General features: G+C 41.7%; 1 protein-coding gene across 2 annotated transcripts; it reads left to right on the plus strand.

Annotated features, from left to right (window-relative positions):
* The first annotated feature begins 3,703 nt into the window (after positions 1-3,703).
* On the plus strand, positions 3,704-8,645 carry DDIT4L (DNA damage inducible transcript 4 like). Of its 2 annotated transcripts, none has more exons than XM_042933953.1 (3): positions 3,704-3,787; positions 4,439-4,578; positions 6,427-8,645. In XM_042933953.1, exons 2-3 carry the CDS (start codon positions 4,488-4,490, stop codon positions 6,915-6,917), a joined length of 582 nt encoding a protein of 193 aa, XP_042789887.1. In that variant the 5' UTR covers positions 3,704-3,787; positions 4,439-4,487; the 3' UTR covers positions 6,918-8,645. The 2 variants fall into 2 exon arrangements, with proteins under 2 accessions (XP_042789887.1, XP_042789886.1); XM_042933952.1 differs by lacking the exon at positions 3,704-3,787 and adding an exon at positions 3,925-4,133.
* The last annotated feature ends 5,313 nt before the right edge of the window (positions 8,646-13,958 follow it).

Consider the following 13,958-nt stretch of genomic DNA (forward strand, 5'->3'; position numbering starts at 1 on the left):
CTGTACTGACAGCTCAGAGCCTGCAGCCTGCTTCAGATTCTGTGTCTTCCGCTCTCTCTGTCCCTCCCCAGCTCATGCTGTCTCTCTGTGTCTCTCAAAAATGAATAAAAATATTTTTTTTTAAAGTCTTTCCCAATCAGTGGCAAGTATTTTCCATATTTCCTGCAAACAGGAAAGACAATAAATTTTGTTCTGTTTTAACAATACTTCTCGATTCCCATTTAGCCCCACCAGTGCTTGCTGCATTAAACAGAGAACTACAATTTCAGAACAATAATTGCAATAATAATAGCTATCACTCATTAAGCACTTGCTATGTACCAGACCCTGTTCTAAAACTTCTTATGAGTACTAGATTCACAATTTTGGCATAACCAAGGAAAGCCAGAGATAGTGTGCACTTAAAGATCTCAGATTTCTTCATAAAAATGAGATAATATTTAGCATTGATGATAAGGGTTTCTCTTTTAATCTCACAACAAAGTCTTCAGAGCTTGCTAAGGGACTTCTATGTCCTATAAATCCTCCCTGAATCCATCGTACAGTTTAAGAAACCCAGTCATTTTTCCTCTGATGCCATAGTTTATGAAATGATATAAGCAGTGTATTGGATGTAAATATATTAATAAGAGCTCAAGAAAAATGGCTCATACTGGATAAAGAGAAAAAAATGGCCGGTAAAACATGTAATAAATATTCAACACTCCACATCATGAATGCACAAGACACCAGTATTCCCTAGAATACTATATTAAAGCACCATATTTGTTTTTCTTTTGCAGTATCCCTGATAATCTGAATTTACACTTGATGTAAGCAATAATATTATGAATACTATATTTAGACAGGAGAGGGGCATGGAACTTCAATATTTGTACATACATCAGATGAATATACTGTTGCCACATGTGACCACTATTTTTGTTTTTTGTAAGAAGGTAGATGAGTAGATCATAGTAATAAAAAAACATGCTTAAGTTAGAGGCCTTACTTATGGGGGGGAGGGGGGGCACCTGGGTGGCTCAGTCGGTTAAGCACCTGACTTCAGCTCAGGTCATTATCTCATGGTCTGGGTTCAGGCCCCACATCGGGCTCTGTACTGACAGCTCAGCTGTACATCCAGCTCTGTACTGGAGCCTGCTTCAGATTCTCTCTCTCTCTCTCTCTCTCTCTCTGCCTCTCCCCAGCTTGTGCTCTCTCTCAGCAACAAATAAATAAGCAAACTTAAAAAAAATTTTTTGAGGGGCGCCTGGGTGGCTCAGTCGGTTAAGCAGCCGATTTCGGATCAGGTCATGATCTCGCAGTCAGTGAGTTCGAGCCCCGTGTCGGGCTCTGTGCTGACAGCTCAGAGCCTGGAGCCTGCTTCGGATTCTGTGTCTCCCTCTCTCTGACCCTCCCCCGTTCATGCTCTGTCTCTCTCTGTCTCAAAAATAAATAAATGTTAAAAAAAAAAAAATTAAAAAAATTTTTTTGAAAGCCTTACTTATGATTTTGGTAGTTTGTTATATTACACTGGTTTACGAAAGGCAATCAAATTATTTAACCAATTAGATCTTCTCTTCATATTCAACTATTATTTCCAGTAAGCACCCTCACAAACTATTTTTACAGTTTAGAGAGGCTATAACAAAATAGCAATGAAATGTACTTCATCACTACCTCATCCACCTGAGGTACACCCATGTGATGAACCTTCAGTTAGCATTAACTATATCCACAAAACTTAAAAATTAATAGACTAAGTGTGTCATCTCTTGACAAGACTATAATGGCCCTTAGTTTTTCCAAATTCCGTTCTATGATTCATTTTTAAAAATCAAGTCTTTTATATAACCCTACAAAGATGCAAACTGGTGACAGAATTAATGTTTTACCCTTTAAGTCAATGATAAGGGACAATCTCCACTAATTCTCCCAAGTATGTATTCCACATCAGTCATTCCTTATGCCCTGTAATTCCCAAAAGCTAGGCCCATTCAGCCAGAAAGAATATCATTCAGTCTTTTGTACATAGGTAAATTATTTTTTGCAGTAAAATCCCGAAGGGCTTTGCAAAATTTCAGTTAGTGGGGTGAGCCGAGAGTAACCGTGATGTTCTAGAAAGCCCAATAATCTTTCTGGCCTTTGGGAGTACTTAATTTATGAGTTTTGCCTAAATACCCTAAGGGAAATGAAATGGGTGATTTCTTTATTTCATTGGTGTAGGTTCAGACCACTCATTATATTAATCCGAATAACTCTCCTTGGAGGCAGGTAAGAGGCAGCTTCATTAATATTGCCACCGAGATAAGGAAAGGAGGTTCTGCCTTTTGTCCTCTCCTCCACCCCGCAGATTGCTGGGCACCTGCGGGGGGCTGGGGATGGGAGCGGAGGAACCCATCTATTGGTCCTGAACATACTAGCCACTGAAACTGCTTTTTAATGGGCTTAAATGGGTTTGTTTGTTACCCACTTTTCTGTTATTGAAATAGATGTGGAAATCTGCTTTCAAAGACCAGCCTATCAGCATCTCCTTCCTTGGCTGGCCTGACCTTCAGGCAGTGCAGCTGCCGGAGTCGAGTTAAAAATGGACTGTCAAGCTGGCTTTAATTTCTGCTGCTCTGCCTCCCAGTGTCCTCCCACTGATCTGTTTATCACACCCTCCTTACCCCTTCTGTTGTTGTTTTTCTTACTGAGAGTTTTTAGCCTGGACAGCTGAATCTGCTTTTCAAGGCCCTAACCTACAGATCCTCGTACACATAATCCCAGACCTGGAGCTAACACCAGAACCTCCTACTGGTAGAAAGTCTTGCCTCTAGGCATCCCCTCCCTCGCCTCTCCTGACCCACCACCCTCTTTGGGAGTGACCACTCGGAACAGATCACCTCCTGCTGCACATCAAAGCAGGGAAAGGGTGGCTTAGTGACTTTGAAAGAAAACATAATGTCTAGCCTCCTGCTCATGGGTTGTGCGAGCAGGTTGACTCTGCGCGACTCCTGTGTCTCTCGGTGCGCTCGGTTCAGGAAATGAGCAGCAAGCCACACACGGATTATTCCTACCTAGCAGGTTCTAAAACTCCGTTATCTCCATCGCCCAAGCCCCTTCAAGGCTGCCCGACCGGGTTTCTCCCCCTAACAGGGCTCGCCAGATATGTCTGCCTCTGGGAATGCCAATCGCGCCTGACGATCAGGAGGGTGGAAGATGCCGCTAAAGTCCCACTAATGGTTTTGCTTTTAGTTCTGTTGGCAAACTCCCCTTCATTCAAGCTCCCGGCGCTCTGGAGCCAGGTCTAATTAGAAGAGTCCCAGGTTCACCCTTCTCGCGGAGAAAACGCTTTAGTCATGGATGAAACCGCAGGAAGGGTGCCGGGAGCTCAGTGGAAGATGAAGCCCTTCCGAAAATGCTGGAGAGCCTCCGAAGCGGAAGAGGCAAACTAGATCTGACCGCGGCCCGAAGGGGAGGATGTAGAAACCTGGGACCTACACCGAGTACAGTTGACTTGGTTGGAGGCCTCAGCTAAGTGCATAAATGACGCTCGCTGAACATCCAAGCAGACATAAGCAAAGTGTTCAGTATAAGACAGCAAAGCCTCGAGCCACGGCAATGGACAGAAAGGGCGGAAAGCCTCCAGCCGACCGGGACAGAATCTGAACAGGGCACAGGCAGCACGAGAGTGTGCGCGCGCGCTGGGGGTGGGGTCGCGCCAAAGAATCCGAGTTAGTGGTGGAAGGGGAGTGGTCAGTTTTTGGAGAGTCGTGCACCAGGAATTGCGGACTCGGTGACCTGCGGCCCACCCAGGAAACAGCAGGTGTCTACCCAGCTGCAAGCTTATCCTCAACTTCCTAGCGGCTCCCTTTGGGCTGCTGCAAGAGTCAGGGTTGAATTGCGAACAGACCCCGGGAAGGGCGGGGCGCAGGGCCGCAGAGGGGTGGTGCAGGTGGGCGGGCCGCGCCTGGGTGAGAAGGCTGGGCCTATAAAGTGCTCGCGGCCCTAGGGGCTATGCTGCTTGTCGGAGCTGGTGCTACGTGGGCTTGGGGCCGATCGCTGCTCGGGTCTGCAGGTCCCTGAGCCTCCGAGAGAGGAGGAGAGTGCCTGCCTCCGTTTACCCCGCAGCTCAGCCGGCGAGCGCGCCCGCCCCAGGGAACCCCAGGCAGGTGAGCGAGGCTGAGGCCTTGGGGGAGGGAGCAGGGCCGGAGGGCTCTACAGTTCCGGGCGCAGGGGTGAGCCCCGCGGGGCAGGTTGGCTCCAAGTTTTGCTAACTTTGAATTCGTTTTAGGTTGCGGCTGTAGCCGGCCTCTCCACTCCAGGGACTTTGTAAACTGGAGTTGCGGAGGCCGGTCCCTCCCCTTTGGAAAATGACTGGCTCGGCTAGTTGGCTTCGGGGACGCAGGGCATTTTAGAAGCCTCTGCACGTCTTGCCTCCTTTTGCAAATCTGCCCTTGTTGCCTTCTTTTTCCAGCGCCCCGGAAAGGCCGTTCCGCCCCGCGAGGGAAACGGAGCCGTTGACCATGGTTGCAACTGGCAGTTTGAGCAGTAAGAACCCGGGCAGCATTTCAGAGTTGCTGGACCATGGCTTCCACCCGGGGAGCCTGCTGAACGGTGAGTTTCCCAGCTGCTCGCCTCTCTCTACTCCAGAGTCGAAGCCCCTGGATAGAAGAGATGGGCGGGCGGTGGCGCCCCTTTCCTTGATGTCGGAGCACTACAAAATCCATCTGAAAAGACTCCTTCCCAAACTTTCTAGCACCTTCTGTTCATGGTAGTGAGAAACAAAAGCAGCAAAAAATAAAATAACCGAAGGCTGCATGGTCTAGTTTGCGGCCAACAGGCTGTTTGGGATTAAAAGTTATCTAGATTCCTTATGGGGTTGTGAAGTTACGGCGAATTTTAAGTGTACAGTTTTGTGTTTTAACAAATATGTTCACCCTTAGAACCCTGCCATCACCCCTCCCCTCAAATTCTCATGTACCTATTTGCCATCAGTTCTCCACTCTCGCCCTCCCTTGTCCCCAGGGAAACAATGATCTGCTTTTTGTCTCCATAAATTAGTTTCGCCTCTACAGTTTCATGCAAATGGAATCCTGTAATATACACTTTTACAACTGATTCCTTCCCGGCAGCCTAGTGATGTGGAGATCCTTTAATGTTGTGGCTTAGATCAGTATGCGTTCCTTTTGATTGCCGAGTAGTATTCTATTTGTACATACACCCAGTCTTCTGTTTTTAATGCCGAAAGGAAATTTTAAAACAGCGGTGGTGCAGGACACATTTTCATTTGCAGTTTTAAGCAGCAGTTTCTAGGTTAACATACTGCTCTGGCACTAAGGAACTGTGTGGCATAGACAAATTGCCTAAGATCTTTGGGTCTTCCTCATTTAGAAGGCAAAGTGGTTGATGACCTAATTTTATAGGCCAAAGCTCTAAAATTCTCTGTCTTCAATATAGGTAAAATACGGAGCCTTCTAATTAGGAGCGTATTTGTTTCATTTAGTTATAAAAAAAAAAAATGATCTAACTGAATGCATGATGTGGAGAGAGGAAAAGGCAGGAGTCAATGAAGGTGAAGTATGCCTAGGGAGAGGAGCCCTGCTCACTTGACTCTGTGTGTGTGTGTGTGTGTGTGTGTGTGTGTGTGTGGTGTGGCAACCTGCCAAGTGGTAGGATTAATTTGGGAGGTAGTAGGTGACCAAATGCAGAGTATCTCTTTTCCTTTGAGCAAATCTAATTTTATTTTCCTAGGACTGTTTTGTTTTGCTTGGCTACGAAAACTACCCAGCCAGTTATAAATATCCTCGTGAACCTCAAAGGTCTTTCCTTTGAGCAGTTTTTAATCAGAGTGGTTGAAGCTAAAATTGGGATCTGCAGACCATTCCAGTAGAGACTTTGAAAGAAAGACACAAATTCAATATTTAATGTAACTCAGTAAGTTCATCACAAGTTCATCACTAAGGAACAGGAGCAAAACTTCTGTGTTTTACAAGAACAAACACATATAATCTTAGAAAGTAACAGTCCATCAAAACAAAAAAAAAAATTATAACCATTTATATTCCAGAGGTAATGTGTGTTCTCTGTAAAACAAAATTAGAAAACCCTCAGAGCAAGTGAGGGAGCAAGAAAGAAAAAATCACTGGTGTTCTCAGATAACCATATATGGATTTTTGAGACAATCTGTAAGCTTGTGTGTGTATACACATGTAAGTGTAAAAAAAAAAAAAAAAAAAAAAAGGTTATGCCCTATTTATCAAAACCTTTATCCCATGGATGAATTTCCAGTCTCAGAGACGTTCAGTGACTTGCTGGGTTACCCAGCTAGCTAACAGCAAAGTGAAGTCTCCGGACTCCCAAACAAACACTAGCAACAGGTAGACATAGTAGATAGATAGAAGTCACCAACGTTGTTATCTTGGTGTGTTTCTTTGTTTCACCTTGAACTTACGTTTTCTGCAGATTTTGACTACTGGGATTATGTTGTTCCTGAACCCAACCTCAATGAGGTGATATTTGAGGAGACGACTTGCCAGAGTTTGGTTAAAATGCTGGAAAACTGTCTGTCCAAATCAAAGCAAACCAAACTTGGTTGCTCAAGAGTCCTTGTCCCTGAGAAACTGACCCAGAGAATCGCTCAAGATGTCCTGCGGCTTTCCTCCACTGAGCCCTGTGGCCTGCGAGGCTGTGTTATGCACGTGAACTTGGAAATTGAAAACGTATGTAAAAAGCTGGATAAGATTGTGTGTGATTCGAGTGTGGTGCCCACTTTTGAGCTCACACTTGTCTTTAAGCAGGAGAACTGCTCATGGACTAGCTTCAGGGACTTTTTCTTCAGCCGAGGTCGCTTCTCATCTGGCCTCAGGCGGACTCTGATCCTGAGTTCAGGATTCCGCCTCGTTAAGAAAAAGCTTTACTCCTTGATTGGAACAACAGTCATTGAGGAGTGCTGAGGAGGAAACATTTTAAAGGTCCTTCTTACAATTGGATAATAAAACTGCGCAGCTGCCCCCTGAGAGTCATTTGTAGTCACCCTGCCTGCTCTCGAGAAACCCCACACTGAGTCATCTCCCTTCCATGCCTCCACGTTGACAGCAACCCAACTAAAAGGCTGATTGATTTCATGGCCTTTGAGAAAGGACCCGAGAAAGCGTACATTCTCTGCCTGTATCACATGTTTTCACAAAATGGCATGGAGTAAAAGAAGCAATCCACTTTAGTTTTCCGTGTGACCTCGCTTTTTCCAGGTAGTCTTGCTAAAGAGACTGTAAACCAACTGTGCCTAGTTCGATTTTCATATGGCTTTTTTTTTTCTATGTTTCCACAGTGATCCTTTTAGTCACAGAAACTTAATGATGCTTAGCCTGTCAAAACTTCCAGAGGCCCACACCAGTTTCCTGCCCCGACTCAAATATGAAGGGTGCCTAGACTGGAGGGTAGAATGTAGTGGGCGAACTTAATTAAAAGTTAACCCCGTGCAGGAATGAATAAGCAGTGTCACATCAAGAACAGAGCTCCTTCCGTTTCTTTGCATCCTGTCTGTGCTTCTGTTTCCAAGAGGCAGCGAAAGCGTGTATTGTCATTTCAGTCACCACGGTGTTGTTTTAGATATGGTACGCGACAGGCTCCCTTTTTCTAGTGCTCAAGTATTGACCGTTATTTTTCAACTCGAAAAATGGAAAGTGTTGAACTGATTTTTTTGGCATCTAGTTGATTACTCCTCCACTGGTGAATGTGTATGGGGCCGGGAAGTGAGTTCCCAGATCCACTTCCTTTCTCATTTGCTTGATAATGTAGCTTCTTTTCATTATTACGTATGCTTAACTTCAGACGAAGCCTCTCACTGTGTCGGTGTTATCTGGCCCTGGCTTCTCCTGGGAACCGAAGTGTCTCCTTAACCTGAATCTTCAAAGGAGATACGTACATGCTACCACTTTTCATTATCGGGATGAGCCTATTAAGTCCGCTTTGTCTTTGGATATCTGCTTTGTAGTATGGACTAGAGAATGAAAATCATGGTCTAGCTAACCAGGTTTCTTCAGCCTTGGATACCCATCCCTGGAGAACAAGAAAGACCTGTTTTTTTTCTTATTCCAACGTGCTAGATCACTAGCCATCCTTGTTTAATCTTAGAGTGTAGCCTCCCCACTGTGGTATTCAATTCAGCAAGACCCTCACATTTTTGCCCGAAGTCACCTATAAAGAGTTTATTCAGGTCTCCCGCCCAAATTATTAGTACTGCTTTACATAACTGAGGCCAGGCTCATAGGGACAAATGTCTTCATCCTGGCGTTACTCAAAAGCAGGCGCGGCTGATCCCATAAGTGACCTAAAACTTAACTATTCAAATCAGCAAGCAGTCTAACAAATCAAACTCTTCCTGTTTGGAAAGATACCGCAAAGCTGATCTTTATAGGACTGGGCCAAGATAAGTCAACCTTGTTTGCATGTCTGTTATTGTTTAGGGCTGCAAAGGTCACTGTGATTCCTTGCGCATGGCTTCTCGGGTGTGGATGTAGAACCGCTGTCCTTCTTCCACTAACAGTTGTCATTTGTCATTGACTCTTGTCTTTTGTGCTCATGAAATGGTTGATGGCTTATGGAGATTCTGAAATTAATATTCCTGTTCAAGGAAATTAAAGTTTGTCTATTTTTGACAATAAAACTTCATATGTTTTTAATTCTGTTGTCTTCTTTGTCTTTAATGAGTTGATAACAATAATCGCTTGAAATATATCTGGCAATGTTTAAGGGAGGATGACCAAACAATTACTCCTTTTTGGCAAAGGCTCTTTGTACCCTTCATTGTAATAGTCCAATTATATTTATCACATGTGCTTATGTATCAATAGTGATTTGCTTCATGATTTTTCAATTACAATCATTTTTATAGAAAAACACTAATAATTTGAGTTCCTTTGGCAACCACCTTTTTACAAGCCAAAACTGTATCAACTATGTCTATATCAAATTGTAAGATCAGTGTATATTTTCATTTTCACTAGTTTATTCCATTTGAACATATCTTTCTTTTCAATGTTTATTTTTTGAGAGAGAGATAGAGTGTGAGCAGGGGAGGGGCAGAGAGAGAGAGAGAGACACACAGAATCTGAAGCAGGCTCCAGGCTCTGAGCTGACAGCACAGAGCCCTGTGTGGGGCTCAAACCCACAAACTGTGAGATCAAGACCTGAGCCGAAGTTGGTCACTTAACCGACTAAGCCACCTAGGCGCCCCATATCTTTCTAATTCTACTACTATCAAGTTGACTTTTTAATCTTTTCACGTATTTTTTCTGTCTCCTTATTTATGGTCATTAGCTCAGATTTCTCAAACCGTTCAGCCCACATTTAATAACAGTAACTAAATATTGGGCTCTGTTCTAGGTGCTTCACACCGATGATCTCACTTACTTCTCCAAGAGCCCTATGAAATGAGATTACGGTAATCTCTATCTTGTAGCTAACTGTCCAGACACAGGTTTAGTAACCTGTCCAAAGTCAGCAAGTTATGCAGGAGAGCTAGAGTACTATATAAAACCAAGCCGACTCACGGGCCAAGTTCACCATGCTGCTACCAAGTGCACAAGGTAGCACAGAGACCTTATCCACATCACCAAAAGCCTGTAAAAACGATGCCAGAAACATCTGCCTCTAAATTTGAAGAGTTATTAATGTGGTTTCTTTTCAGGTAGGAAAAACGAGGAAACTACTGTCAGTATTAACCATTCACTGGAGCTGAGCTATGCTTAAAAAAAAAAAAAAAAAAATCCAAATGTTTAAAATACGTGCATTTCAGTCCTGGCACCTTCATGCCTGTCTTGTACAATTGGCCTGGTTATTTTCTCATGTACCTTCAAAAAAAGGTGTAATCTGACCCCTCTCTCTCTCAGTAGAGAATAAACTGTTAGCTACAATGTGTGATGGCCTCTTGAGAGAATGAGATGTCGTATTTTCCTCTTATTAATAGGAAGATAGTATTATAGTAATGGATTCAGTCTCCGGAATCTGTTTCACCAATAATAATTTATATCCTTACGGAGTCAGCTTCATGCTGCCCTATTGACAGTTTTCCATTTGCACAGTGGAAGGATGTACAAGTGTAAAAAATCTTAGCGGTCTATTACACTCAGTTCTCAATTAACTACATTGGTTTAAATAAGTGATGAGAATAACAAAAGTCCAAGGCAGGTTGGCAGCAGATGAAGAGGGAAAGGTACATGGTGATGTGCTAGGAGGAGCAGATATTCAGAACCCCAGATGCCTGCCATTGAATATAGACTCCCCCTACTCCATGAGATCCTCTGCATCTGCCACAGACAAGAGAAGAAACTGTGAAGGGTTTCATGGGAAATTCGGGGGCCAGGTGTGGAAGTTACGTACACAATTTCTGCCAACCTCTCATACAGAACTCAGTCACATGGCCCTATCAATTCCAAGAAGGGCTGGGAAATGTAGTGGCACAGTGTGCCCAGAAAGAAGTGGGCTTGACAAACTGTTTCTGCCACACAGGAAGAAACGAGTTAGTCTATGAAACAATAAAGAGTCCAGAACCATCCCTAGACATGTAAGGAAAGTTGATTTACAGTATAGTTGGCACTTGAGATCAATGGGTAAATGATGGTGTTTTTCAGTAATTGACGCTATAATAACCGTTTATCTACGTGAAAAAATGGAATTAGATGCATATACATCAAGTACAAAAATAAATTCCAGATTGATGAAAGGATTCAATGTAAAAGGGAAATTTTTAGAAGACAATATGAATTTTATGATTTTGATGTAGGGAAAGATATCTCAATAAGATGCACAGAAATCACTGAAACTTCTATTTATCACATCACACTACAGATAGAAGGAAAACACAAGTCATGTGCTGGAACAAAGTATCTTCTATACATATAACTGAAAAAGAGTAACGAGAACATATTAAGAATCCTTTCAAAGCAATTAGAATAACGCAAACAACCCAATAATATAGGCAAAAGCTTGAATAGGCACTCTACAGAGAAGGAAGCCCATATGGCTGAGAAGTACATGAAAAGAGGCTCAATTTAGCTAGTAATAAGAGAAATGCAAATTAAAAACACAAGACACCAATGTACAGACATCATTTTATTTAAAAAAAAAAAAGATGTGGGGCGCCTGGGTGGCTCAGTCGGTTAAGCGTCCGACTTCAGCTCAGGTCATGATCTCGCGGTCCGTGAGTTCGAGCCCCGCGTCGGGCTCTGGGCTGATGGCTCAGAGCCTGGAGCCTGCTTCCGATTCTGTGTCTCCCTCTCTCTCTCTCTGCCCCTCCCCCATTCATGCTCTGTCTCTCTCTGTCTCAAAAATAAATAAAAGTCAAAAAAAAAATTAAAAAAAAAAATGTAAAAAGTTTAAAATCTGAAAATTCCAAATGTTGATGAGGATATGGAAAAAAAAACCCAAAAACCTTACTTCAACATGCTGATCGCTACGTGTATCTCTGCCCTCTGGCATTAGTTTGTAGAGTTGAAGTTTAACATATTTTATGTTTCATCAATTCCCTTTTTAGTTATCATAACTAGACCAGTGTTCTTCAAACTCTTTTGCTTGCTGCACATCTTTAAATTTCTATGAAAACACGCCCCCTTCCATATTATTAAATTGCCATCCAAAAATTTCATCCTAAGTCTAAAAAGTTGCAAATGATCTATCTTCCAATATGCAATAAATACTGATTTTTTTAATGAAATGATTACATTGGGAAATGTTTCCAGTGGGCTGTAAATAGTATGATAATTTAATACACAGTAACATCTACTTAGAAAACACTAAAGTAAGATCTTCAACAGAGTACAATTTTTCAGTGTTACTTTTTCTTTTTTTTTTTGGTGCTTTCTTAAAGTCTACTTTTTACATCGAATTTTACCTTCATATAATATAATTGTTAATGTTTATTTATTTTTCAAAGAGAGAGAGAGAGAGTGAGAGCGAGGGAGAGGGGCAGAGGGAGTCAGAGAGGATCCCAAGCAGGCTCTGCACTGTCAGTACAGAGCCCGACGCAGGGTTCCAACTCACATACGGTGAGAACATGACCTAAGCTGAAATCAAGAGTCAGACACTTAACCAGCTGGGCCACTGAGGCACTCCACCTTCATATAATAGATTTTAAGCTTGAAAGTCTTTTATTAATATTTCTTCTCTACAATAAAATCAAGATTATAAATTAAAATTACATTTTTAAAAATTTCCTGTAATCATTAGACTTTAAATGTTAATGTTTTGATCGAGTTAACTTTACAAATAATAATCATATACAATTATCAAAACAACATTAAGTATGTTTTTGAATTTTATGAATACTACTAAACACAAAAATACTACCATCCCTCAGATGATTCTTTTAAAGTAGTGAATTAATTTATAGATAAATAACTGGTTTTTGCTAGAATTAGAGGATTAGGCATCATTTCTTATGTTTCTATAGATGTAAGCTCTGAAAAAACATATTTATATCAATAAGTACATGGGAATTGAGGAGATTTAATTATTACGATATCAAATTGTAATCAATCTTTGAGCTACTTTCAAGATAAGATGCCAAAATCACACAAATATGAATCACCAAAAAATATTTTCAATGATCAATAAGCAGATAATTCAATTAGATTTTCTTTCCATATTATTGCAATCAAAGGATTAAAAAACACCTGACTTGCAAAAAGACTTGTTACCAAGATGGATTACCTAGTTTGCTTACACTGCCAGAACAAATACCACAGAAGGGGTGGCTTAAAGAGAAATATATTTCCTTGCAATCCTGGAAGCTAACATGTGAGATCAAGGTGTTGGCAGAATCAAGGTGTTTTCTCTGAAGGCACTCTCCCAGGCTAGTGTGTGCCTGTCCTCTTTCTCAATCTTCACATTGTCTTCCCTCTGCACTGTTTACGTCCAAATCTCCTCTTCTTATAAGGACGTATTGCATTAGGAATCACCCTAATGACCTCGTTTAATTTAATCATCTCTTTAAAGACCCTGCCTGCAGGTACAGTCACATGCTGAGGTAGTGGGGGTTAGGACTTCCACATACGAATATCAGGGTTATACAAGTTAGCCCATACAACCAGACATTCAAATAGTTCGCTTTCTCAATATTATCCTACGGCAATATTTCAAACTGTCCCTTTGTTTGGTACTTTACAAGCTAGGTCATTACACCCCAAAATATAGCATTGTATTAAGATTGGCCAACAGAGAGACGCACGTCTTTTGTGAAATGGAGAAAGAGGGCCGTTACACAGGAAGCGAGCAATCAAGACCTACATCTCAAGTAACTTCTCAGGAAGATCAATTTTTAAGGAAGAGCGCTTATAGAGGAAAGGGCTTGGAAATTGGTTCCCTAAAAATTATGCACGCCTCACATCCCTCAGGGAAAATATTTATGTATTCCTGCACTCATTTCCCAATGTTAAGACTACTCACATCTGCATGCCAGGAGACTGACAATTCAGCATCAGACTGGAAGAACAGCGGGGAAACAACACAAATGCCCACAAATTTAATGAATTGTGATAAGTGAATTGTGCTATAGTCGTAACTGGAATGCTAAACAACGATAAAAATGAATGGAATTTAAATCATGAATGACCTGGAGGAAACTTTAAGATATAATATTGAATGCAAGAGAAATCACAAAAGAATTAAGAGGCTATTTTTCTGTTTATGTAATGATTAAAAACATGAAAAACTAAAATGTTTAGGGATGCCAAAAATGCGGTTTATCTATTTTAAAAAATCCAGGGATTTAGGAAGCACAGATTTGTAAGATGGTGGGGGGATATCTGAAAGGATAAGAAAGTATGCAGGAGGTGGGCACACATATATTGTTGAATCCTGACTCCTTATGCTTTACATGTATTTTATAAATCTTTTTTTGTACCTTCTCAATAGTTAATACAATATTATAAAGTTTTAAAAGACTATGGGCAATTTAAAAAGTTAAATGAAATTCAAACTATACCTCTACCTAAGAA

The sequence above is a fragment of the Panthera leo genome, chromosome B1, assembly GCF_018350215.1.
Source record: "Panthera leo isolate Ple1 chromosome B1, P.leo_Ple1_pat1.1, whole genome shotgun sequence".
NCBI classification, from domain to species: domain Eukaryota; kingdom Metazoa; phylum Chordata; class Mammalia; order Carnivora; family Felidae; genus Panthera; species Panthera leo.

Bases quoted from the DNA above. Each gene is read 5' to 3' on its own strand.
- DDIT4L (XM_042933953.1), top strand. From the start codon at position 4,488: ATGGTTGCAACTGGCAGTTTGAGCAGTAAGAACCCGGGCAGCATTTCA. The intron at 4,579-6,426 runs GTGAGTTTCCCA...CGTTTTCTGCAG, and splicing joins CCCGGGGAGCCTGCTGAACG to ATTTTGACTACTGGGATTAT.